At 52.3% G+C, this 26,994-nt stretch overlaps 1 protein-coding gene across 1 annotated transcript in view; it reads right to left on the reverse strand.

Annotated features, from left to right (window-relative positions):
• XPO7 (exportin 7) overlaps positions 1-26,994 on the reverse strand; it is a 170,789-nt gene that overhangs the window by 98,328 nt on the left and 45,467 nt on the right. The window contains 3 exon segments of the mRNA XM_075346454.1: positions 935-1,128; positions 22,008-22,180; positions 24,731-24,877. Of these exon segments, the coding sequence (XP_075202569.1) occupies positions 935-1,128; positions 22,008-22,180; positions 24,731-24,877 (514 nt within the window).

Genomic DNA, 26,994 nt, shown 5'->3' on the forward strand with positions numbered 1-26,994 from the left:
GTAGCTGTGCTTGGGCTGCAGGTGCTTTTCTACAGTAGCTGTGCTGGGGCTGCAGCCGCTTTTCTACAGTAGCTGTACTGGGGCTGCAGCCGCTTTTCTACAGTAGCTGTGCTGGGGGCTGCAGGCGCTTTTCTACAGTAGCTATGCTGGGGCTGCAGGTGCTTTTCTACAGTAGCTGTGCTGGGGCTGCAGGCGCTTTTCTACAGTAGCTGTGCTGGGGCTGTGGGCTTCAAATAATGGCACCTGGAGTCAATGAGTGCGTAGATGGTTAAAAAAAAAAAAAAAAAAAGGGGGCCATCTTATAATCCGGTGGTGTCTTACTGGTGGGAGGGCAGCAGTGGTGGAGGAGTGGGGGTCATGGGAGGCAGGGGCAGTGGTGGAGCAGGACGATGATGCGGAAAGTGTCCCGGATGCTCTCTGCCGTCGCTGTGTGCACCACTGGATTATAAGACGGACCCCATTTTTTTTTACCTTTTTTCCTCTAAATTTGGGGTGCGTCTTATAATCCGATGCATCTTATAAACAAAAAATACGGTAAACAAGGGCAGGAGTGGGGCACTCCCCTCTGGTAGGGCTTATGGCTAGGGGTTATAAATGCCTCTCAAATTTGTACAGTGCGGGAGTGTGCATAGGGGAGTGTGCATAGTAAAGTGTGCATAGGGGAGTGTGCATAGTAAAGTGTGCACAGTTGGATCGGTTGCAGTCCAAGGTACTCATATTTGCAAATTTGTGCAGTAAGAGAGAGAGCGTCCTGCTCATGGTATGGGAGGCAGCAATAGAGAACCTCATTACTCCTTGCTGGATACAGGAGCCCAGGAGATAACAAAGGCTGCTCACTTTGGTGCACAGATATCCGCAGCCTACAGCAAGAACTGCGGCCGTTCCGAGCTGCTATGCAATGAGACACACACTTTAATGCTGCCGTTCTGCTTACCTTCCTGCACCGTCAGCTCCATGCTGGGGGCCGATCCGCTCTGCAGAAGCTCCTGATAGGTCTGAGCCGACTGGTCGAATAGCTGCACCAGGAGAGCGCACGTCTTATCGTACTCGCACCTCCCGATGGTGGAGAGCTGATCCAGCTGCTGCTGTACCAGACCTGCATCGTCAAGAGGGTCTTCCAGGCCATCCCTGCGGAAAGTAAGGTAGATAAACGCGTCGCAGGAACAGAGGTATTTTTAATTCTATAGTTTACAGCTCGTTACCTAGGTTACCGGCCACCCCTGCAGACCCAGCCTGGCCAGTAACCTAGGTAAGGAGCACGCCGCTTGCAGACTATGCTTTGTAGACTCTGAAGCTCGCTGGATCCAGCCAACCTCAGTCCCGCTGCACATCTCCAATGTTGCAGAGGCAAAATTACCTCTACTACCAGATCAGACAGTGGTGTGACCATGCCGCTGGTCTGAACTGTCAATCATCAGGAGCGCAGCACCCTCGCCTCTGCCGCAAATCAGGATGCAGGGAGATAAGAGGAAGGGTGCGCCCCTGAACCTGCAGCTGGTGACAGCCCTTTTAACCCCTTCACGACCCCCATGACGGATATATCCGTCATGGATTGTGTGAGGTTAAACCCCACCCCCTGCCGTGGGCAGGTCGCGGCGATCCCCGCACATATCAGCTGTTTTCAACAGCTGACATGTGTGCCTGCATGTTACGAGTGGAATCGCTTCCACTCGTAACATTTAACCCCTTACATCTCGCTGCCAAAGTCTGGCAGCGAGATGTATATGCGCACGGCCATTATTTTCACTTACCACCACCCCCACCGGAAGTCATGTGCGTGATCACGTGACTCTTGGTGGTTGCCATGGTAGCAAGTAAGCAAAGGAACCAAAGATTGGTGTTCCTTTCAGGACAAGGGCTCACAATTTGTTAGGGAATAGCACCAGTGAGATAATATTAAAATTTAACCTTTATTTTATTCCTTAAAACACACAAAAAGCAATATTAAAAAACCGAAGATTTGACCATGCAGGTCACAAATCACACACTGCCCAGAGCTGTATATAAAGCTCAAAAGGGCCACAAATACGTCCCTTAGGCAAGATAGATAATGGGACAACTAAATCATGTGTTGAAAGCTGGTTAATACTATCAGTGGATAGCACATAGTCATAACGACAATAGTTCCATTATGCTCAGGTCAGAGTCATAAAATAACACAGGCAAAAGGATATATATTTTTCCTTCACTGAAGGTACGAAAAATACATATAAACACCTATTGGCTGTAATCAACACACAAATTAGGCAAAAAAACAGGGAAGATCTCACCCATTCAGATGATCTTCTGTTGCTTATCACAGCATCTCTTGCTGACAGGGCCAAAATGGGGCTTGGATTCCAGGTTGATGTAACTCACCCTAAACCCCATTGACTCCCGTCCTAACAAGGACGGTCCACAACTGAACCTATTGTTCTTCACAGGTCTTACCATCTTGTCTACAAAAATGCTTCCTCCACTTGAGTTTTCGTGCGAAGAGGTTCAAGTCTTTGACACACATAAATAAATTGAAATCAGATGTGGGGACAAAGGAGAGACCCCGTTCAAGCATAGACTTTTCCAAATCACTGAGAGGGCGGGAGGACAGGTTAAGAACCTGCAGGCCTATTTCGGAAATTGGCCCCTCCCCTCTGTTCGGCTCCTCAGTGAGTACTCGCGATCTAAAAAACGAGGCCCATGTGTAAATTGGTTTCCTCTGCCTCTGTTAGAGAAAGAGCCTTTCCCTTTTCGCCCCTGACCCCCTCTCCCACCCCTGGTATCACTCTCAGAGGCCTCGGTGTCAGAGGATGAGGGGTCTATGGGGATCTCGGTATGCAGTGTTTTGTTATTAAGGAAAATATATGCTCTGTTCTCTCTAAAATCCTGTAGATCGCGAACAAATTGTTTATGTTTTCTTTCTTTTACGTTATGTTGGAATCTCTCTATGTCATTTTGTAGTGTCAATTCTTTTTTAGAAAAATCTGGTTCACCAGAGAACTTTTTGGCTGAGTCTATCAGTTCTTTAAGGCTATCATTAAGGTGCAACAGGGTATTTTTTTCCTCCTCTAAGAGGAGTCTCATAAATCTGTGAGCACTCTCAGTGGCCTCTCTCTCCCATTTTTTAATGAATTCTGGGCTTTTCGATCTATTGCCTGGATTCAAGGTTATTCTAAGGCCTCTCGGTACTATGTTTTCTTTGAGATAGTTTTCCAGGGTCTGGACTTCCCACCAGGAAATAACTTGATCTTTATATAGTCTGGTTAGATCTTTAAATATCAGATTATAAGTGGGAGTGTATTTTTTTGTTATGGTAACACTGTCGGAAAAAACCTCCCTTGCTTCCTCCAGCCAACTGTCAGTCCTCAGACCATCAGACAGAAATCCTGCCATATCACGTTTAATTTAAGCAAGTAAGCAAAGGAACCAAAGATTGGTGTTCCTTTAAGGACAAGGATTGGCTTTGTGGGCCCCGACCATACATTTATAGGTCAGAATGAGTGGGGCTAACTGTTTGCAGCATTTGGTGTGTGTGGACCTTGCAGGCATTACACCATCACTGGCCCTGATACTTTTAACCCATGTTTGGTCCCCTGAGGAGTCACTAAAACGTGACGAAACGCGTCGGGAGGCATGTGGGGCTGTTTTGAACAAGGACAACAATAGGTTCAGTTGTGGACCGTCCTTGTTAGGACGGGAGTCAATGGGGTTTAGGGTGAGTTACATCAACCTGGAATCCAAGCCCCATTTTGGCCCTGTCAGCAAGAGATGCTGTGATAAGCAACAGAAGATCATCTGAATGGGTGAGATCTTCCCTGTTTTTTTGCCTAATTTGTGTGTTGATTACAGCCAATAGGTGTTTATATGTATTTTTCGTACCTTCAGTGAAGGAAAAATATATATCCTTTTGCCTGTGTTATTTTATGACTCTGACCTGAGCATAATGGAACTATTGTCGTTATGACTATGTGCTATCCACTGATAGTATTAACCAGCTTTCAACACATGATTTAGTTGTCCCATTATCTATCTTGCCTAAGGGACGTATTTGTGGCCCTTTTGAGCTTTATGGTTGCCATGGTAGCACAGGGTCATATGATTATGCCTGTAGCTATCATGAGTGACTTTCAGTTTCACTCAGCCCGGAGCCGAGTGAAGGAGAAAAAGAGAATTTTGTTTACTTACCATAAATTCTTTTTCTTATAGTTCTGTCTTGGGAGACCCAGACCTTGGGTGTTTAGCTTCTGCCTCCGGAGGACACACAAAGTACTACACCTAAAAGTCTAGCTCCTCCCTCTGAGCTTATACACCCCCTGGTGAGCCAGTCCCAGCCAGTTTAGTGCAAAAGCTGAAGGAGAATAGCCACCCACAAGTAAAACAGAGCAAGAGCCGGAACAACCGGAGACTCTGTCCACGACAACAGCCGGTGAAAACACGCGGAACAAGGAAATTGCCAACAGGCAACAGGGAGGGTGCTGGGTCTCCCAAGACGGAACTATAAGAAAAAGAATTTACGGTAAGTAAACAAAATTCTCTTTTTCTTTATCGTTCCTTTGGGAGACCCAGACCATGGGACGTTCCAAAGCAGTCCCTGGGTGGGAAATAAACAAAAAAACTAAGAAGTAGGCAAAACCTAACTTCACAAATGGGCGATCGCCGCCTGAAGGATGCGTCTGCCCAAGCTCGCATCTGCCGCAGCATGAGCATGCACTTGGTAGTGCTTCGAGAAGGTATGCAGGCTAGCCCAAGTGGCAGCCTGACAGACTTGTTGAGCCGTAGCCTGGTGCCTAAAAGCCCAAGAGGCACCGACAGCTCTGGTCGAGTGTGCTTTGATCCCCGGCGGGGGAGGAGCCTGCGTACTCTGGTAGGCGTCCGAAATGGTCGACCTAATCCAACGGGCTAAGGTCGGCTTAGAAGCAGAGAAACCCTTGCGCCGACCTGTGGTTAGCACAAAAAGAGGTGCACCGCCTAAGCGCAGCGGTGCGAGACACATAGATCCGGAGAGCACGCACCAGATCTAGAGTATGTAGAGCTTTTTCAAAGCGATGAACAGGGGCCGGACAGAAGGAAGGTAAGATAATGTCCTGGTTAAGGTGGAAGGGAGAGACCACCTTAGGAAGAAAGTCCGGAGTCGGACGGAGAACCACCTTGTCTTGATGAAAGACTAAAAAAGGTGACTCCGAGGAGAGCGCAGCCAAATCAGAGACTCTCCTGAGAGAAGTTATGGGAACCAGAAAGGCCACTTTCTGTGAAAGACGATACAAAGAAACCTCCCTAAGAGGCTCAAAGGGGGGTTTCTGCAAGACCGTGAGAACCAAGTTAAGGTCCCAGGGGTCCAAGGGCCGCCGGTAAGGTGGAATGATGTGAGACGCGCCCTGCATGAAGGTGCGGACCTGAGCCAGCCGAGCGAGACGCCGCTGGAACAGAACTGACAGAGCCGAACCTTGTCCCTTGAGAGAGTTGAGGGACAGTCCTAGCTGCAGACCGGACTGTAGAAAAGACAGAAGAGTCGGCAAGGAGAATGGCCAAGGAGGATGGCCGGTAGAGCGACACCAGGACAGGAAAATTTTCCAAGTCCTGTGATAGATCTTAGCGGAGGAAGACTTGCGGGCCCGAGTCATAGTGGAGATGACTTCAGGAGGGATACCAGAAGCCGTCAAAATCCAGGACTCAAGAGCCACGCCGTCAATTTGAGGGCCGCAGAATTCGGGCGGAAAAACGGACCTTGCGAGAGTAGGTCTGGACGGTCCGGGAGATGCCACGGCATCTCTACGGACAGTTGGAGCAGATCCGGATACCAAGCTCGCCTGGGCCAGTCCGGTGCAATGAGGATGACTCGACGACCCTCCATTCTGATTTTGCGCAGAACTCTGGGCAAGAGAGCTAGAGGGGGAAACACATAGGACAGACGAAACTGGGACCAGTCCTGAACCAGGGCATCCGCGGCGAAGGCCTGAGGATCGTGGGAGCGAGCCACGTAAACAGGAACTTTGTTGTTGTGACGGGATGCCATTAGGTTCACGTCCGGAGTGCCCCATTTGTGGCAGATCGACTGAAATACTGCCGGGTGCAGGGACCACTCGCCACCGTCCACGCTTTGACGGCTGAGATAATCTGCCTCCCAGTTGTCCCCGCCTGGGATGTGGACTGTGGATATGGTGGACCTGGAGTCTTCCGCCCATTGAAGAATGCGTTGTACCTCCATCATCGCCAGGCGGCTGCGTGTCCCGCCTTGATGGTTGATGTAGGCAACTGCTGTCGCGTTGTCTGACTGGACTCGAATGTGCCTGCCCGCCAACAGGTGGTGAAAAACTACGAGAGCTAGGAGTACAGCTCTGGTTTCCAGCACATTGATTGAAAGGGCTGACTCGGACGGAGTCCAAGTGCCCTGTGCTCTGTGGTGGAGACATACCGCTCCCCAGCCGGATAGACTGGCATCCGTGGTGAGAATCACCCAGGACGGGGCCAGGAAGGAACGCCCTTGGGACAGGGAGAGGGGCCGAAGCCACCAATGAAGAGAGCTCCTGGTCCGTGGCGACAGAGCCACTAACTTGTGTAAAGAGGAAGGCCGCTTGTCCCAATAGCGGAGAATGTCCAGCTGCAGGGGGCGCAGATGGAACTGGGCAAAGGGAACAGCCTCCATGGACGCCACCATTTGACCCAGCACCTGCATCAGACGCCTGAGGGTATAACGGCAGGGCCTCAGGAGAGTGCGCACCGCCAACTGGAGTGACAGCTGTTTGTTTAAGGGCAACTTCACAAGTGCCGGCAAAGTCTCGAACTGCATCCCTAGGTACGTGAGACTCTGGGTCGGAGTCAGAGTGGATTTGGGAAGATTGACAAGCCACCCGAATTGGGCTAGAGTGGCGAGAGTGAGCGAGACACTCCGCTGACAGTCTGCGCTGGACGGAGCCTTGACTAGAAGGTCGTCCAGTTAAGGAATCACTGCCAACCCCTGGAGGTGCAGAACCGCAATCACTGCTGCCATGACCTTGGTGAATACCCGAGGGGCTGTGGCTAACCCGAAGGGGAGAGCCACGAATTGGAAATGATCTTCTCCTATTGCAAAGCGTAGCCAACGCTGGTGTGAAACTGCAATTGGCACATGTAGATAGGCATCTCTGATGTCGATGGACGCCAGGAAATCCCCTTGGGTCATTGAGGCAATGACTGATCGCAGAGACTCCATGCGAAAGTGCCGCACTCGAACATGCTTGTTGAGAAGCTTGAGATCCAGGATGGGCCGGAAGGTACCGAACTAGGAAGAGGTTTGAGTAAAAACCTCTGAAACGTTCCCGGGCGGGAACTGGTACAATTACTCCGTTGGCCCGCAAGGCTGCCACGGCCTGTGAGAAGGCGGCGGCCTTGGAGCAGGGGGGAGTTGAGAGAAAAAATCTGTTTGGCGGCTGGAAGAGAATTCTATCCTGTAGCTGTGAGAGATGATATCTCTCACCCACTGATCGGAGACTTGTTGAAACCAAGCGTCGCCAAAGTGGGAGAGCCTGCCACCGACTAAGAACGTTGCTGGAGCGGGCAGAGAGTCACGAGGAGGCTGCCTTAGTGGCAGGACCTCCTGCGGTCTTTTGTGGACGAACTTTGGGGCGCCAGTTGGATTTCTGGTCCTTAGCTGAGTTAGCGGACGAGGCGGAGGGCTTAGAGGACGACCAGTTGGAGGAACGAAAGGAGCGAAACCTCGACTGATTCCTACCCTGGGCAGGTTTCCTGGTCTTGGTTTGTGGCATGGAAGTACTCTTCCCGCCAGTAGCTTCTTTAATGATTTCATCCAGCTGTTCACCGAACAGCCGGGAACCAGCAAAAGGGAGCCCAGCAAGGTACTTCTTTGAAGAAGCATCTGCCTTCCACTCTTGAAGCCACAAGATCCTGCGGATAACGAGGGAATTAGCCGAAGCCACCGCAGTGCGGTGAGAAGCCTCCAGCATGGCAGACATGGCATAAGATGAAAAAGCTGAAGCTTGAGAAGTTAAGGCAAACATCTCAGGCATAGATTCCCTGGTGAGGAAATGCATCCCCTCTAGAGAAGCAGAGATGGCTTTGAGAGCCCACACTGCTGCAAAAGTTGGGGAAAATGCGGCCCCCGCCGCTTCATACACGGATTTGGCCAGAAGGTCAATCTGACGGTCAGTGGCATCCCTAAGGGAAGTGCCATCAGCCACCGACACAACGGTCCGGGCTGAGAGCCTAGACACCGGAGGGTCTACCTTTGGGGAGTGAGCCCACTCCTTGACCACCTCAGGTGGAAAGGGAAAACGGTCATCAGAACCACGCTTTGGGAAGCGTTTGTCAGGACAGGCCCTGGGTTTGGTCACAGCGGACTGAAAATTGGAGTGGTTAACCCCTTCAGCCCCAAGCCTATTTTGACCCTAAAGACCAGGCCATTTTTTGCAATTCTGACCAGTGTCACTTTATGAGGTTATAACTCTGGAACGCTTCAGCGGATCCCGGTGATTCTGAGATTGTTTTTTCGTGACATATTGGGCTTCATGTTAGTGGTAAATTTAGGCCGATATTTTTTGCATTTCTTTGTGAAAAAAACGGAAATTTCGCGAAAATTTTGTAATTTTCAAACTTTGAATTTTTATGCTCTAAAACCAACGAGACATATGACACAAAATAATTAATAAATAACATTTCCCACATGTCTATTTTACATCAGAACAATTTTGGGAAAAAAAAAAAAAATTTAAGGAAGTTATAGGGGTTCAAAGTTTATGAGCAATTTCTCATTTTTACAACAAAATTTACAAAGCCACTTTTTTTAGGGACCACATCACATTTGAAGCAATTTTGAAAGGTCTACATGACACAGAACACCCAAAAGTGACACCATTCCAAAAACGGCACCCCTCAGGCTACGCAAAACCACATTCAAGAAGGTTATTAACCCTTCAGGTGCTTCACAGTAACTAAAGCAATGTGGAAGGAAAAAATGAACATTTTACTTTTTGCAACAAAAATGTTAATTTAGCCTCAAATATTGCATATTCACAAGGGTAGAAGGATTAAATGAACCCCCAAAATTTGTTGGGCAATTTCTACTGAACATGCAGATACCTCATATGTGGCGAAAAACCACTGTTTGGGCGCACGGCAGGACTCGGAAGGGAAGGAGCGCCATTTGACTTTTTTGAACAGAAAATTAGCTGGAATCGTTAGCCGCACCATGTTGTGTTTGGAGAGCCCCTGAGGTGCCGAAACAGTGGAGCTCCCCCACATGTGACCCCATTTTGGAAACTAGACCCCTCATGGAATTTATCTAGATGTTTATTGAGCACTTTGAGCCTCTGGGGGCTTCACAAAAGTTAATAGAGTTGAGCCGTGAAAATAAAAAAAAACTTTTTTACCACAAAATTGTTACTTCAACCAGGTAGCTTTTTTTTTCACAAGGGTATCAGGAAAAATTGCACCATAAAATGTATTGTGCAATTTCTCCTGAGTACGCAGATACCTCATATGTGGTGGAACTCAAATGTTTGGGCGCACAGCAGGGCTCGGAAGGCAAGGAGCGTCATTTGACGTTTCAAACGCAAAATTGTTTGGGATAATTAGCGTATTCCATGTTGCGTTTGGAGACCCCCTGAGGTGCCGAAACAGTGGAGCTCCCCCACATGTGACCCCATTTTGGAAACTAGACCCCTCATGGAATTTATCTAGATGTTTATTGAGCACTTTGAGCCTCTGGGGGCTTCACAAAAGTTAATAGAGTTGAGCCGTGAAAATAAAAAGAAGGGAATTTTGTTACTTACCGTAAATTCCTTTTCTTCTAGCTCTTATTGGGAGACCCAGACGATTGGGGTATAGCTACTGCCCTCCGGAGGCCACACAAAGCACTACACTAAAAAGTGCAAGGCCCCTCCCCTTCTGGCTATACCCCCCCGTGGTATCACGGGTTCTCCAGTTTTAGTGCCAAAGCAAGAAGGAGGAAGCCAATAACTGGTTTAAACAAATTAACTCCGAATAACGTCGGAGAACTGAAAAACCGTTCAACATGAACAACATGTGTACCCGCAAACAACAAAAAAATCCCGAAGGACAACAGGGCGGGTGCTGGGTCTCCCAATAAGAGCTAGAAGAAAAGGAATTTACGGTAAGTAACAAAATTCCCTTCTTCTTCAGCGCTCTATTGGGAGACCCAGACGATTGGGACGTCCAAAAGCTGTCCCTGGGTGGGTAAAGAAATACCTCATGTTAGAGCTGCAAAACAGCCCTCCCCTACGGGGATGTCACTGCCGCCTGCAGGACTCTTCTACCTAAGCTGGCATCCGCCGAAGCATAGGTATGCACCTGATAATGTTTGGTGAAAGTGTGCAGACTCGACCAGGTAGCTGCCTGGCACACCTGTTGAGCCGAAGCCTGGTGTCGCAAAGCCCAGGACGCACCCACAGCTCTGGTTGAGTGGGCTTTCAGCCCTGAAGGAACCGGAAGCCCAGCAGAACGGTAGGCTTCCAGAATTGGTTCTTTGATCCATCGAGCCAGGGTGGCTTTAGAAGCCTGCGACCCCTTGCGCTGGCCAGCGACAAGGACAAAAAGTGCATCTGAACGGCGGATAGGCGCCGTGCGAGAAATATAGATTCTGAGTGCTCTCACCAGATCTAGCAAACGTAAGTCTTTCTCATACCGGTGAACCGGCTGAGGACAAAAGGAAGGCAAAGAGATATCCTGATTAAGATGAAACGAGGATACGACCTTAGGGAGAAACTCCGGAATGGGGCGCAGCACTACCTTGTCCTGGTGGAACACCAGGAAGGGAGCCTTGGATGACAGAGCTGCCAGCTCAGACACTCGCCGAAGCGATGTGATCGCAACAAGAAACGCCACTTTCTGTGACAGGCGAGAAAAGGAAACGTCCTTTAGAGGCTCGAAGGGCGGCTTTTGCAGAGCAACTAGTACTCTGTTCAGATCCCATGGATCTAACGGCCGCCTGTACGGGGGCACAATATGACAGACCCCCTGTAGGAACGTGCGCACCTTAGGAAGACGTGCTAGACGCTTCTGAAAAAAACACAGATAGTGCCGAGACTTGCCCTTTAAGGGAGCTGAGCGACAAGCCCTTTTCCAACCCCGATTGCAGGAAGGAAAGAAAGGTGGGCAATGCAAATGGCCAAGGGGATACTCTCTGTGCAGAGCACCAGGATAAGAAAATCTTCCACGTTCTGTGGTAGATCTTAGCAGACGTAGACTTCCTAGCTTGTCTCATTGTGGCTACGACTCCTTGAGATAATCCTGCGGACGCTAGGATCCAGGACTCAATGGCCACACAGTCAGGTTCAGGGCCGCAGAATTCTGATGGAAAAACGGCCCTTGGGACAGTAAGTCTGGTCGGTCTGGCAGTGACCACGGTCGACCGACCGTGAGATGCCACAGATCCGGATACCACGATCTCCTCGGCCAGTCTGGGGCGACGAGTATGACGCGGCTGCAATCGGATCTGATCTTGCGTAACACTCTGGGCAAGAGTGCCAGAGGTGGGAAGACGTATGGGAGCCGGAACTGCGACCAATCTTGAACTAATGCGTCTGCCGCCAGAGCTCTTTGATCGCGCGACCTCGCCATGAATGCCGGGACCTTGTTGTTGTGCCGGGACGCCATTAGGTCGACGTCCGGCACTCCCCATCGGCGACAGATTTCCTGAAACACGTCCGGGTGAAGGGACCACTCCCCTGCGTCCATGCCCTGGCGACTGAGGAAGTCTGCTTCCCAATTTTCTACGCCTGGGATGTGAACCGCGGATATGGTGGATGCTGTGTCCTCCACCCACATTAGAATGCGCCGGACTTCTTGGAATGCTTGCCGACTGCGCGTCCCTCCTTGGTGGTTGATGTATGCCACCGCTGTGGAGTTGTCCGACTGAATTCGGATCTGCCTCCCTTCCAGCCACTGTTGGAAGGCCAGTAGGGCAAGATACACTGCCCTGATTTCCAGAACATTGATCTGAAGGGTGGACTCCTGCTGAGTCCACGTCCCCTGGGCCCTGTGGTGGAGAAACACTGCTCCCCACCCTGACAGACTCGCATCTGTCGTGACCACTGCCCAGGATGGGGGCAGGAAGGATCTTCCCTGAGACAATGAGGTGGGAAGGAGCCACCATTGTAGAGAGTCCTTGGCCGTCTGGGAAAGAGAGACTTTCCTGTCCAGGGACGTTGACTTCCCGTCCCATTGGCGGAGAATGTCCCATTGAAGTGGGCGCAGATGAAACTGCGCAACGGGAACTGCTTCCATGGCTGCCACCATCTTCCCGAGGAAGTGCATGAGGCGCCGTAAGGGGTGCGACTGGCCTTGAAGGAGGGATTGCACCCCTGTCTGTAGGGACCGCTGCTTGTTCAGCGGAAGCTTCACTCTCGCTGCTCGAGTATGAAACTCCATGCCAAGATACGTTAGCGACTGTGACGGTGACAGATTCGACTTTGGAAAGTTGATGATCCATCCGAACGTCTGTAGAGTCTCCAGCGTAGCATGTAGACTGAGTTGGCATGCCTCTTGAGAGGGTGCCTTGACAAGTAGATCGTCTAGGTAAGGGATCACCGAGTGTCCCTGAGAGTGCAAGACTGCTACCACCGCCGCCATGACCTTGGTGAAGACCCGGGGGGCTGTCGCCAGACCGAATGGCAGAGCTACGAACTGAAGATGGTCGTTTCCTATCACAAAACGTAGAAAACGTTGATGTTCTGTAGCAATTGGCACGTGGAGATAAGCATCTTTGATGTCTATTGAGGCAAGGAAGTCTCCTTGAGACATTGAGGCAACGACAGAGCGGAGGGTTTCCATCCGGAACCGTCTGGCGTGCACATGTTTGTTGAGCAGCTTTAGATCCAGAACAGGACGGAACGAGCCGTCCTTTTTTGGAACCACAAAGAGATTGGAGTAAAACCCTCGCCCTTGTTCCTGAGGCGGTACAGGAACCACCACTCCTTCCGCTCTTAGGGAGTCCACCGCCTGCAGCAGGGCATCTGCTCGGTCTGGATGTGGGGAGGTTCTGAAGAACCGAGCTGGAGGACGAGAACTGAACTCGATTCTGTACCCGCGAGACAAAATGTTTGTCACCCACCGGTCTTTGACCTGTGACATCCAAATGTCGGAAAAGCGGGAGAGCCTGCCCCCGACCGGAGATGCGGAGGGGGGGAGCTGGAAGTCATGAGGTAGCCGCTTTGGAAGCGGTTCCTCCATTTGCTTTCTTGGGGCGTGCGTGAGCCCGCCAGGAATCTGAGACTCTTTGCGTCCTCTGAGTCCCTTTGGACGAGGAGAATTGTGTCTTGCCCGAACCTCGAAAGGACTGAAACCTCTGCTGCCATTTTTTCTGCTGAGGTTTGCTTGATCTGGGCTGGGGTAAGGAAGAGTCTTTACCCTTGGACTGTTTAATGATGTCAGCCAATGGTTCGCCAAACAGTCTCTCTCTAGATAAAGGCAAGCTGGTTAAACATTTTTTGGAACCAGCATCTGCTTTCCAGTCCTTTAACCACAAGGCTCTGCGCAAAACTACCGAATTGGCGGACGCCATTGAGGTGCGGCTGGTAGATTCTAGGACCGCATTGATAGCGTAAGACGCAAACGCAGACATCTGCGAGGTAAGGGACGCCACTTGCGGCACCGCTGGATGTATGATAGCATCCACTTTTGCTAAACCAGCTGAAATAGCTTGGAGTGCCCATACGGCTGCGAATGCTGGAGCAAACGACGCGCCGATAGCTTCATAGACAGATTTTAACCAAAAGTCCATCTGTCTGTCATTGGCATCCTTAAGTGAAGCGCCATCCTCCACTGCAACTATGGATCTAGCTGCAAGTTTGGAAATCGGGGGGTCTACTTTTGGACACTGGGCCCAGCGCTTGACCACATCAGGGGGGAAAGGAAAACGTGTATCCTTAGAACGTTTAGAGAAACGCCTTTCTGGATGAGCGTCGTGTTTCTGGATTGACTCTCTGAAGTCAGAGTGATCCAAGAAAGCACTCAATTTACGCTTGGGATAGAGGAAACGAAACTTCTCCTGCTCTGCAGCTGCCTCCTCTGCAGAAGGAGCTGGGGGAGAAATATCCAACAGTCTATTGATGGCTGAGATAAGCTCGTTTACCATGGCGTCCCCATCCGGGGTATCCAGATTGAGAGGGGTTCCAGGATAAGACTCCTGATCACTCTCTTCAGACGCATCACAGGGCGACTGATTGCGCTGAGACCCTGAGCAGTGTGATGACGTTGAGGGTCGTTCCCAGCGAGCTCGCTTAGGGTGGCTGGGGCTATCATCTGAGTCATAATACTCAGCCTGGGAAGCCGGGGACCCCCTTGCAGTCTGGATCAAATCCAACTGAGGGGGATTAGGGGACAGAGACCTCGCCGTGTCCATAGACTGAGCCCCAGTCATGGATTGCAAAGTTTCAAGGATTTTTGCCATAGTCACAGACATTCCATCAGCAAAAACTGCAAAGTCTGTCCCTGACACCGGGGCAGGACTTACAAGCGTCTCAGCCTGGGTCACTACCCCTCCGGACTCCGGCTGGCGAAGCAGCACCGGATCTGAGCATTGCACACAATGGGGGTCTTTGGAACCTGCTGGTAGAGCAGCCCCACATGCAGCACACGCAGTGTACACAGCCCTAGCCTTGGCAGCCTTGCGTTTTGTGGATGACATGTTGCTGCCTCCTCAGAGCGATCTGGGGTATCCAGCCAGGAAGCGACCTCACAGTGCAAGAAATAAATAAATATATATATCTGGTGACACAGTACACCAATACACACTGAGGCACTAGAGGGGCCAGCTGAAAAGCCGCTTACCGCCCGCTTAAGAGCGGGTGTGTGGTCGCCAAAAGCCCCCTAGTCCAGGTCTCCCAGAGCCTTGCGTCCTTCCTCCAGCCAGACTGCATGTAATGGCTGCCGGCGTCCTGGGAGAGGAGGGGGGGCGGGCCCTGGGCGTTCCTGGCTAAGAGCGGGAAGCCTGCTTCCCTCTGTGCCTAGTGAGAGGGCTGGAGCATGTAAATCAGGCTCCAGCCCTCGTCGCTGCTGCGAAACAGCGTCTCTCCCCTACCCTGATTGACAGGGTGGGGGCGGGAACGAAGCAGAGCTAGGCCGCAAAAGCCGGGGACTGGATTTATAAACGCCGCCGCCGTAAAAGCGCGGTCGGCGTGTCCCCGGCGCACTACAAGTCACAGCAGCGCCGCCGGTCCAGTGGGGGTCGGCGCTGCGTTCCCACAACACAAAAGTCCCCCAGTAAACTGCAGGAACACCAACTCAATCGTTACGGTCCCCGGCGCACTACAACACCCAGCCAGCCCGGAGTGTGTCTGTGCCTGCCGGGGACACCGAGTACCTGTATGATGCAGGGCCTTGTCCCTGATTGTACTCCTGCTCCGTATCCATCAGGTGCTATGGGTCTGTGGATGGAGCCCGGCGTCAGAGCTTAGAGGCCGGCAGGATCCCACTTCCACAGAGCCCTACAAGGGGATGTGGAAGGAAAACAGCATGTGGGGCTCCAGCCCCTGTACCAGCAATAGGTACCTCAACCTTACAACACCATCCACGGGTGAGAAGGGAGCATGCTGGGGGCCCTATATGGGCCCTCTTTTCTTCCATCCGAAATAGTCAGCAGCTACTGCTGACTAAAATCTGTGGAGCTATGCATGGAATGTCTGACCTCCTTCGCACAAAGCTTGAAAACTGGAGAACCCGTGATACCACGGGGGGGTATAGCCAGAAGGGGAGGGGCCTTGCACTTTTTAGTGTAGTGCTTTGTGTGGCCTCCGGAGGGCAGTAGCTATACCCCAATCGTCTGGGTCTCCCAATAGAGCGCTGAAGAAAAAACTTTTTTACCACAAAATTGTTACTTCAACCAGGTAGCTTTTTTTTTCACAAGGGTATCAGGAAAAATTGCACCATAAAATGTATTGTGCAATTTCTCCTGAGTACGCAGATACCTCATATGTGGTGGAACTCAAATGTTTGGGCGCACAGCAGGGCTCAGAAGGCAAGAAGCGTCATTTGACGTTTCAAACGCAAAATTGTCTGGGATAATTAGCGTATTCCATGCTGTTTGGAGACCCCCTGAGGTGCCGAAACAGTGGAGCTCCCCCACATGTGACCCCATTTTGGAAGCTAGACCCCCATGGCATAGGAAAAAAAAACCAGCGGAAGATGGGGGGGGAGGGGGCGGCAGATGGGGCGGCAGCAGATGGGGGGGCAGCGGCATCTAAAGGGAGCATCTGTGATTGTGAGACGGCGGCTGGGATAGGGTGGGGGCGGATGGGAGAGGGCGCAGTGGATGCAGTAGCGGCAGAGGATGGGGGGAGGGAGCGGGTTGGGAGGGATGGGTGGGAAGGGGAGTGGGAGGTGAGATTGGGGATAGTTACCCTACAGGATGGATCTAGGCAGCTGGATCACAGGAGATGAAGGAGGCAGCAGATCGGGGAGGGTGAGAGGTGGGGGAGGGAGCGCAGCGCAGATCACGGAGGAGACAGGTGAGCAGAGCACAGATCACGGAGGAGACAGGTGAGCAGAGAACAGATCACGGAGGAGACAGGTGAGCAGAGCACAGATCACGGAGGAGACAGGTGAGCAGAGAACAGATCACGGGGGTGAGAGGTGAGGGAGCACAGATCACGGGGTGACAGGTGAGAGCGCGCAGATCACGGGGGAGACAGGTGAGCAGAGCGCAGATCACGGGGGTGAGAGGTGGAGGGAGAGTGGACAGCAGATCACGGGGGTGACAGGGGAGGGAGCACACATCACGGGGGTGACAGGTGAGGGAGCACAGATCACGGGGGTGAGAGGTGGAGGGAGAGTGGACAGCAGATCACGGGGGTGACAGGGGAGGGAGCACACATCACGGGGGTGACAGGTGAGGGAGCACAGATCACGGGGGTGACAGGGGAGGGAGCGCACATCACGGCGGTGACAGGGGAGGGAGCGCACATCACGGCGGTGACAGGGGAGGGAGCGCACATCACGGCGGTGACAGGGGAGGGAGCGCACATCACGGCGGTGACAGGTGAGCAGAGCGCAGATCACAGGGGTGAGAGGTGGAGGGAGAGTGGACAGCAGATCACGGGGGTGACAGGGGAGGGAGCACACATCACGGGGGTGACAGGTGAGGGAGCACAGATCACGGGGGTAACAGGGGAGGAAGCGCACATCACGGGGGTGACAGGGGAGGGAGCGCACATCACGGCGGTGACAGGGGAGGGAGCGCACATCACGGCGGTGACAGGGGAGGGAGCGCACATCACGGCGGTGACAGGGGAGGGAGCGCACATCACGGCGGTGACAGGGGAGGGAGCGCACATCACGGCGGTGACAGGGGAGGGAGCGCACATCACGGCGGTGACAGGGGAGGGAGCGCACATCACGGCGGTGACAGGGGAGGGAGCGCACATCACGGCGGTGACAGGGGAGGGAGCGCACATCACGGCGGTGACAGGGGAGGGAGCACACATCACGGCGGTGACAGGGGAGGGAGCGCACATCACGGCGGTGACAGGGGAGGGAGCGCACATCACGGCGGTGACAGGGGAGGGAGCGCACATCACGGCGGTGACAGGGGAGGGAGCGCACATCACGGCGGTGACAGGGGAGGGAGCGCACATCACGGCGGTGACAGGGGAGGGAGCGCACATCACGGCGGTGACAGGGGAGGGAGCGCACATCACGGCGGTGACAGGGGAGGGAGCGCACATCACGGCGGTGACAGGGGAGGGAGCGCACATCACGGCGGTGACAGGGGAGGGAGCGCACATCACGGCGGTGACAGGGGAGGGAGCGCACATCACGGCGGTGACAGGGGAGGGAGCGCACATCACGGCGGTGACAGGGGAGGGAGCGCACATCACGGCGGTGACAGGGGAGGGAGCGCACATCACGGCGGTGACAGAGGAGGGGGCGGGTAGCTGACCACGGGGGTGAGAGGTGGGGGGAGCGTGCAGCACATCACGTAGGGGAGGGGGCGAGCAGCACATCACGGAGGGGAGGGGGCGAGCAGCACATCACGGAGGGGAGGGGGCGAGCAGCACATCACGGAGGGGAGGGGGCGAGCAGCACATCACGGAGGGGAGGGGGCGAGCAGCACATCACGGAGGGGAGGGGAGGGGGCGAGCAGCACATCACGAAGGGGAGGGGAGGGGGCGAGCAGCACATCACGGAGGGGAGGGGGCGAGCAGCACATCACGGAGGGGAGGGGGCGAGCAGCACATCACGGAGGGGAGGGGGCGAGCAGCACATCACGGAGGGGAGGGGGCGAGCAGCACATCACGGAGGGGAGGGGGCGAGCAGCACATCACGGAGGGGAGGGGAGGGGGCGAGCAGCACATCACGGAGGGGAGGGGGCGAGCAGCACATCACGGAGGGGAGGGGAGGGGGCGAGCAGCACATCACGGAGGGGAGGGGGCGAGCAGCACATCACGGAGGGGAGGGGAGGGGGCGAGCAGCACATCACGGACGGGAGGGGGCGGGCACCGATCACGAGGGGGAGGGGCCGGGCAGCAGATCGGAGGGAGCGGTGGCACTGACAGATGGAGGAGGACAGGGTGCACGATCCCTGTCCTCCTCCATCTGTCATAGTGCCACCGCTCCCTCCGATCTGCTGCACGGAGGTGAGGGGCCGGGCAGCAGATTGGGGGGAGCGGTGGCACTGTGGCAGATGGAGGGCGGCGGAGGCAGCGGATCGGGAGGTGTGGGGGTGAGGGTGCGGGCAGGAGATCGGGGAGACAGATCGCAGAGGGCAGCGGCGGCGGATCGGGACGCTTTTCGTACAGTGCAATGGCAGCGCGGCAACTTCCGGGTCCCATGCTCCGGTCCATAACAGCATGGGACCGGAGCTTGTCGCCCTGCCATTGCACTGTGTACACTCACTATTCTCACTGTGCTGGCGTGCTGCAGCGACAAGTGAAGCTGATGGGGGCGGTCACCGGCAACAGCTCCACTGTGATTGGAGAAATCGGTCACAAGGCCGATCTCTCCAATCAGAGCATTGGAGCTGGGGGAGGGTGATCCAGTGAGGTCACCCAGCTCCAGCCAATGGCCAGTGCTACAGCTGCACTGGCCAGGGCTGGATTTCAATGTTTCAGTCATTTTAAATGGCTGGAACATTACAGTGGCTGTGATTGGTTGAGCGGCGTTTGTCAGCCAATCACAGCCTCCGTAGGTCCGGGGAGGAGGCACCACCCCTCCTAAGGTCAGGAACAGGTCCCCTCCTCCCCGAATCTGCGGTTTTTGTTAACATATTGCAGTCACCGGAGGCTCCGGTGCCGCGATTCCGCCATGACGGAAAGATCCGTCCTTGGTCGTTAAGGCCCAGGGCACAAGGACGGATCTTTCCGTCCATGGTCGTGAAGGGGTTAAAGAACACACTCTTTACTCTCTTAGGCGAGGTAAACTGGTGCTTTTCTGCCAAAGAGGGTTGCTCCTCTGATACTGGCGGATTGAGATCCAGTATAGAATTAATGGAAGCAATCAAGTCACTAAGTTCTGAGTCACCCTCGGAAAGGGCAATGGGGCACATGGAGTTAGCCTCCGAGCCCCCTGTAAAGGCATCCTCCTCATCTTGCGAGTCAGCTCTTGAATCAGAACCGCGGGATGAGGAGGGAGGGGAGACCCTGCGGTGCCTCTTAGGAGGACGGGGTCTGTGCCCTGATGATGAATCCTCTGTGAGCTCCAGTGGACGGAGGTCAGATGATAGAGATCCTAAAGGACCCTTAGCAAGAGCAATAGAGGCACCCTGTGAAGGGGGCTGATGCATATTCATCAAAGTCCTGGACAGAAGTCCCATGGACTCAGCAAATGACTGGGAGAGAGACCTAGAGAAGGACTCTACCTAGGCCGGGGGTTCAGCCACAGGTGCAGAAGCAGCCTGAGAGACCACTGGGGGTGAGACTCCAGGCTGTGGCACCTCCAAGTTAGAGCAGACATCACAATGTGGATAGGTGCTCGGTTCAGGCAGCAGGAGCTTACATGCAGCGCATACAGTATAAAGCTTTGGAGCCTTGCTCCTCGTGTAAGACATGCGGCTGGAGTGGGACAGCTTCTACAAGAGAATGAACCCCAGGGAGTATATACAGAGGTCCATAACCAGAGACTGGCTGTGGCTTACCAGACCGCTGGAAGTGTTGTGTGCCCTCCAGATCCCGAAGCTCGGTCCCCCAATTCACAGCACCTCAGCAGGGATGCAGAGTGCAGAACGGCCCAGCGCAGAGTGAACCCTGTGCAAGAAAATGGCCGCCGGAGCGAAGCGAGGGGGCGGGACAGGGGGCGTCCCTGTAGGAAGGCGGGATCTGGAGGGCCATAGAGACCTGCAGGGGAGGAGTCACGCACAGGCAGTGGGGAGTGTCCCTCCCCTGTGCAGGACGGCTGCCGGGAGGAGCCGTGCCTGTCCCTCTGCATGAGTGACATGCGAGGGCAGGTAACAGAAACTAGGCCTCCGGCGAAGCCGGGGCCTAAATTTGAGCAGCGAGGCCGACGTGCAGGCACCATCGGCGTGGTTCTCGGGCGAAAGCCAGAGAACCCGCCGGAAATGCCAAAAACAAGTACAGCAAACACACTCTCCCCATACAATAAAGGACAGGGACCCCCAACATAAGAACGTCTCAGATACTTAGCTGCTGAGACGCAGGGCCAGGTCCCTGGGGATGAGTGCTCCGGTCCAGCAGAGTCCTGAAGGGGCTGTGGATGGAGACCGGTCTCCTGCCAGGCATGGAGACCGCGCTGGCTCCCACTTCAATCCAGAGCCCAGGAGGGATGGTGAAGGAGCACGGCATGTAAGGCTCCAGCCTTGGAAATCAACCTTACAACACCGCCGACACAGTGGGGTGAGAAGGGACATGCTGGGAGTCCAGACGTGGACCCGCACTTTCCAAAAACTCAAAAAATCATATGAGAATGCATGTGTGGATGTATGCCTCCTGAACACAAAGCGATAAACTGGCTGGGACTGGCTCACCAGGGGGTGTATAAGATCAGAGGGAGGAGCTACACTTTTAGGTGTAGTACTTTGTGTGTCCTCCGGAGGCAGAAGCTAAACACCCAAGGTCTGGGTCTCCCAAAGGAACGATAAAGAAAGTGAGCATATCTGCTGTTTACAGCTGTATAGCTGTGATCAGCAGATGTGGCAGAGCGATCGCATTATTGATCCATATAGCCCCCTAAGGGGACTAGTAAAATAAAAAAAAAAGAAAGAAAAAAAAAGTTTTAAAAAATAAAAAAAAATAACAAAAACCTAAAAGTTCAAATCACCCCCTTTCACCCCCATTGAAAATTAAAGGGTTAAAAAAATAAATATACACATATCTGGTATCACCACGTTCAGAAATGCCTGAAAATCAAAACGTAAAATCAATTAATCTTATTGGTAAACGGTGTAGTGGCAAAAAAATTCCAAGTGCCAAAATTACGGTTTTTGGTCCCGCAAGTTTTACGCAAAATGCAATAACAGGCGATCAAAACGTAGCATCTGCGCAAAAATGGTTCCACTAAAAACATCAACTCGAGACGCAAAAAATAAGCCCTCAATGAGCCATAGATCCCGAAAAATGAGAATGCTACGGGTTTTCGGAAAATGGCGCAACACGTGCGCCACTTTTATTGGACAAGCTTGTGAATTTTTTTTAACCCCTTAGGTACAAGTAAACCTATACATGTTTGGTGTCTACAAACTCGCACCTACCTCAGGCATCATACCCACACATCAGTTTTACCATATAGTGAACACCGTGAATAAAACATCCCAAAAACTATTGTGCCATCACACTTTTTTTGCAGTTTTTCCACACTTGGAATTTTTTTTTGCTGTTTTCCAGTACACCATATGGTAAAACTTATGGTTTCATTTAAAAGTACAACTTGTCCCGCAAAAAACAACCCCTCATATGGCAAGATTGACGGAAAAATAAAAAAGTTACAGCTCTCGGAAGAAGGGAAGCAAAAACAAAAAAACGGAAAACGCTCTGGGGCTGAAGGGGTTAATATTTGCTCCCTGTCCTGTGACTTAGGACACTAAAAGCCAAGATTACTCTTTTAAGTCATCGCACACAGGACGGCCCTTGTACCTGAGGATAATGTGAACAGACTCCAGGCGGGACGTGACATAAGCTTTGGTCACCTCCGGTGTGTAGGTCTCTAGAAGATGAGGCTCCGTGGCTTTCACATAGGGCACAGACGCAGCAAGACGCTGCCATAAGCTCAGGAGATAATGTACGGAATTGGGCGCAAATTCCCAATGCTGGAAAAAAAAAAATAAAAAACAGATTAAAGCACAAAAAATGAAAATTCTAAAGAGACTAAAGACATTGAAGATTAACGAACAAGAAGCTTCAGAGCTGTCCTGCAGCCGAGAGGACATAAACCGACGTGGCCACCTTTAGCCCCGTGCACATGACTGTATGTCGGCTGCATAGCAGTAACAGTGTACATACAGAGGGGCTTGTGTCCTTCACTGTTCTTCCATATGTTTTCATGCAAAAAAATAAATAAATCATGCTCTAACAGTGCATTATATGGCGGCACAGAGCTGCGTGTGCTGCGCCAAACAGCTTACAGACATGGCCCCATGCATTTCAGACCCGGGTCATGAAGACGGTTGGACGAGTGGTGTGCGCCTCTTACTCCATCCAGGCACTGGAGTAAGATGTCTGTCATAAGGAACATCACAGCTTGTCATGAGTTTTGGCATCGTACCCCCATCCTGCCCCAGCTCTGGCCATCGTACCCCCATCAAGCCCCAGCTCTGGCCATCGCACCCCCATCAAACCCCAGCTCTGGCCATCGTACCCCCATCAAGCCCCAGCTCTGGCCATCGTACCCCCATCAAGCCCCAGCTCTGGCCATCGTACCCCTGTGGGGTTGGTCTGAGCTGTAGTATGTTTGTTTAAACGTAATAAGAATATCTGTGTATATAAATAATAATCAAAATATAGATGTAGTTGCATAATTATCTGTCTGTCTATGTAGCAATCGCATACACCCATAATATAATTCTAAGCTGTATGGTCATGAGGGGGTTAACCAAAGATAATGAAGCCAGAATGTGAAACTGCAAAGTCTTATCAGAAGATTCACACAGAAAGAATGTATAACAAACAGAGATGTGTTTCATAACATGCTAGGAGAAATTGGGGAGTGGAACACCCCCTAGACTCTGTGTTGTATTTTCAAGGTTAATGATGCAAACTGTATAATCGGATTTCTTGCAATACACAAAAGTCAGTTGGTGATGCTGGCTCAAGGGGAACATGTCTCATGTATTCATTGTCTGATTCATTAATATCGGCTCTGATATATATAGCTAATACGGCACCGTCTCTGGATATCCTGTATGAAGATACCATTAGCTATCTTTACCCAAAATCTCTACCTTGACAGTTTGGCGCACCAGCGTGGAGCCCTTCCACGGACGCATTGTCGACCTGGAAATACCGATGCTTTGGACGTCGCGGACTGAGATCTCCCTCTCTTCCAAACAAGCTGATCACCTCCATCTCACGGGTAAGTGTTACATACTGTGTATTCACTACCGTTGTGGTTGGTTTTGGAGAGGAGGGAGTGATGGCCTGTGTGTCCTTATTGGTGTTAAAAAGGTACCCGATTGTGACTCAGGGGTAGTGCCCGCTGGGGCTCAAAGAGTATTTTCAAGGTTAATGATGCAAACTGTATAATTGGGTTTCTTGCAATACACAAAAGTCAGTTGGTGATGCTGGCTCAAGGAGAACATGTCTCATGTATTCATTGTCTGATTCATTAATATCGGCTCTGATATATATAGCTAATATGGCACTGTCTCTGGATACCCTGTATGAAGATACCATTAGCTATCTTTACCCAAAATCTCTACCTTGACACCCCCATCCTGCCCCAGCTCTGGCCATGGTACCCCCATCCTGCCCCAGCTCTGGCCATCCTACCCCCATCCGGCCCCAGCTCTGGCCATCGTACCCCCATCCTGCCCCAGCTCTGGACATCGTACCCCCATCCTGCCCCAGCTTTGGTCGTCGTACCCTCATCCTGCCCCAGCTCTGGCCATCGTACCCCCATCCTGCTCCAGCTCTGGCCATCGTTCCCCCATCCGGCCTCAGCTCTGGCCATCTTACCCTCATCCTGCGCCAGCTCTGGCCATCATATCCCCATCCTGCCCCAGTTCTGGCCATCGTACCCTCATCCTGCTCCAGCTCTGGCCATCGTACCCCCATCCTGCTCCAGCTCTGGCCATCGTACCCCCTTCCGGTCTCAGCTCTGGCCATCTTACCCTCATCCTGCGCCAGCTCTGGCCATCATATCCCCATCCTGCCCAAGTTCTGGCCATCGTACCCTCATCCTGCTCCAGCTCTGGCCATCGTACCCTCATCCTGCTCCAGCTCTGGCCATCGTACCCCCATCCTACTCCATCTCTGGCCATCGTACCCCCCATTCTGCTCCAGCTCTGGCCATCGTACCCTATCCTGCTCCAGCTCTGGCCATCGTACCATATCCTGCTCCAGCCTTGGCCATCGTACCCCCATCCGGCCCCAGCTCTAGCCATCGTATTCCCATCCTGCCCCAGCTCTGGCCACTTGAGTGAAGCTGGTCCAAATTGGAGTGAAGATGCCAAAGGTCGCAACTCAGCATTGCGTAAAAATGTGGTCACTTGTCAAAGTGATTTCTGCCAGACTTCAGGAGTAATGGCTTTGATGAATTGGGGCCTATATGTTTGCTGGCCTCTGTAATAACGTGGGCTTATCCTTAGTGTGCAGAGACATAAGATGGACAGATGCATGGTCGATTTTTCGCGTTCTTGTACCTGTAGACTGGTGACTGTAAAGTTTGCAATGAGTCTGATGACCTCCGGGTAGTTTTCTACTTTTACCAACTCCCCGAGCTGGTAATTACTCTTCAGGCGTGCCAGCAAGCGGCAAAATTCATGGTAGTTATTGGGGTCCGACAGGCTCTGGAGGGGAAAAGGCACAGATACTGATGCTGTATGTACACACATGATAAGTGGAGACAAAAATCCCAAATATTCAACTACCCCTGTGAGAATCCACAATGGCGGCCAGTCTGTATGCACGTATGGCCCTGGTGAGAAGAGGAGCTCAGAGACGACGGCCACTAATGCAAAGTTATGTGTTTCCCACTGAATCGCTTCCTTCCCAGCAAGCAAAAAAGTGCTGCCGTGTATTGCGGTCTGGAGATAATGTGCCCAATAAATGGAGTCAATCAGCATAATATGACTGTACAAACCAAGCACAGGCACTCGGCGCACCCTTACGGAGGACAAGAGGATAAACAGCTCAGTGCACTTGTCTTCCAGGTCTCTCTGCCTCGTCCTTCTTGATTGACAGTTCTGGCTTTATAGGAACCGGAAGAGGGCAAGAAGGTCCAGTGACCTGTTCAGCCACGCCAAGGGGGTACCAAAGCAAATGTGCTTGGTTGGAACAGTCATTTTGTGCTGACCCACTCTCTGTAAGGAACCTTCTCCTTTATAGATTGGGCAGAGTGTTCACAAAGTGTTCCCTCGATGGTCAGTGCGGGAATGAAACAATCTCTTGGCTATAGCTGTAACCTATACCGTTCTCTATACTACTCGTGATTTTACTATTCTGCCCTTGACCACCAGGGATTTCACATTTACCCATACACTGCCCTTCACCACCAGGGAATTCACATTTAACCATACACTGCCCTTGACCACCAGGGATTTCACACTTACCCATACACTGCCCTTGACCACCAGGGATTTCACATTTACCCATACACTGCCCTTGACCACCAGGGATTTCACATTTACCCATACACTGCCCTTGGCCACCAGGGATTTCACATTTACCCATACACTGCCCTTCACCACCAGGGATTTCACACTTACCCATACACTGCCCTTGGCCACCAGGGATTTCACATTTACCCATACACTGCCCTTCACCACCAGGGATTTCACATTTACCCATACACTGCCCTTGGCCACCAGGGATTTCACATTTACCCATACACTACCCTTGGCCACCAGGGATTTCACATTTACCCATACACTACCCTTGGCCACCAGGGATTTCACATTTACCCATACACTACCCTTGGCCACCAAGGATTTCACATTTACCCATACACTGCCCTTGACCACCAGGGATTTCACATTTAACCATACACTGCCGTAGACCACCAGGGATTTCACACTTACCCATACACTGCCCTTGGCCACCAGGGATTTCACATTTACCCATACACTACCCTTGGCCACCAGGGATTTCACATTTACCCATACACTACCCTTGGCCACCAGGGATTTCACATTTACCCATAGACTGCCCTTCAACACCAGGGATTTCACATTTACCCATACACCACCCTTGACCACCAGGGATTTCACATTTACCCATACACTGCCCTTGACCACCAGGGATTTCACACTTACCCATACACTGCCCTTGACCACCAGGGATTTCACATTTACCCATACACTGCCGTAGACCACCAGGGATTTCCCATTTACCCATACACTGCCCTTGACCACCCGGGATTTCACATTTACCCATACACTGCCCTTGACCACCAGGGATTTCCCATTTACCCATACACTGCCCTTGACCACCCGGGATTTCACACTTACCCATACACTGCCCTTGGCCACCAGGGATTTCACATTTACCCATACACTGCCCTTGACCACCAGGGATTTCACATTTACTCATACACTGCCCTTGGCCACCAGGGATTTCACATTTACCCATACACTGCCCTTGGCCACCAGGGATTTCACATTTACCCATACACTACCCTTGGCCACCAGGGATTTCCCATTTACCCATACACTGCCCTTGACCACCAGGGATTTCACGTTTACCCATACACCGCCCTTTACCACCAGGGATTTCACGTTTACCCATACACCGCCCTTGACCACCAGGGATTTCACATTTACCCATACACCGCCCTTGGCCACCAGGGATTTCACATTTACCCATACACTGCCCTTGACCACCAGGGATTTCCCATTTACCCATACACTGCCCTTGACCACCAGGGATTTCACACTTACCCATACACTGCCCTTGACCACCCGGGATT

Source organism: Anomaloglossus baeobatrachus, chromosome 4, assembly GCF_048569485.1.
Source record: "Anomaloglossus baeobatrachus isolate aAnoBae1 chromosome 4, aAnoBae1.hap1, whole genome shotgun sequence".
In the NCBI taxonomy this organism is placed as follows: Eukaryota; Metazoa; Chordata; class Amphibia; order Anura; family Aromobatidae; genus Anomaloglossus; species Anomaloglossus baeobatrachus.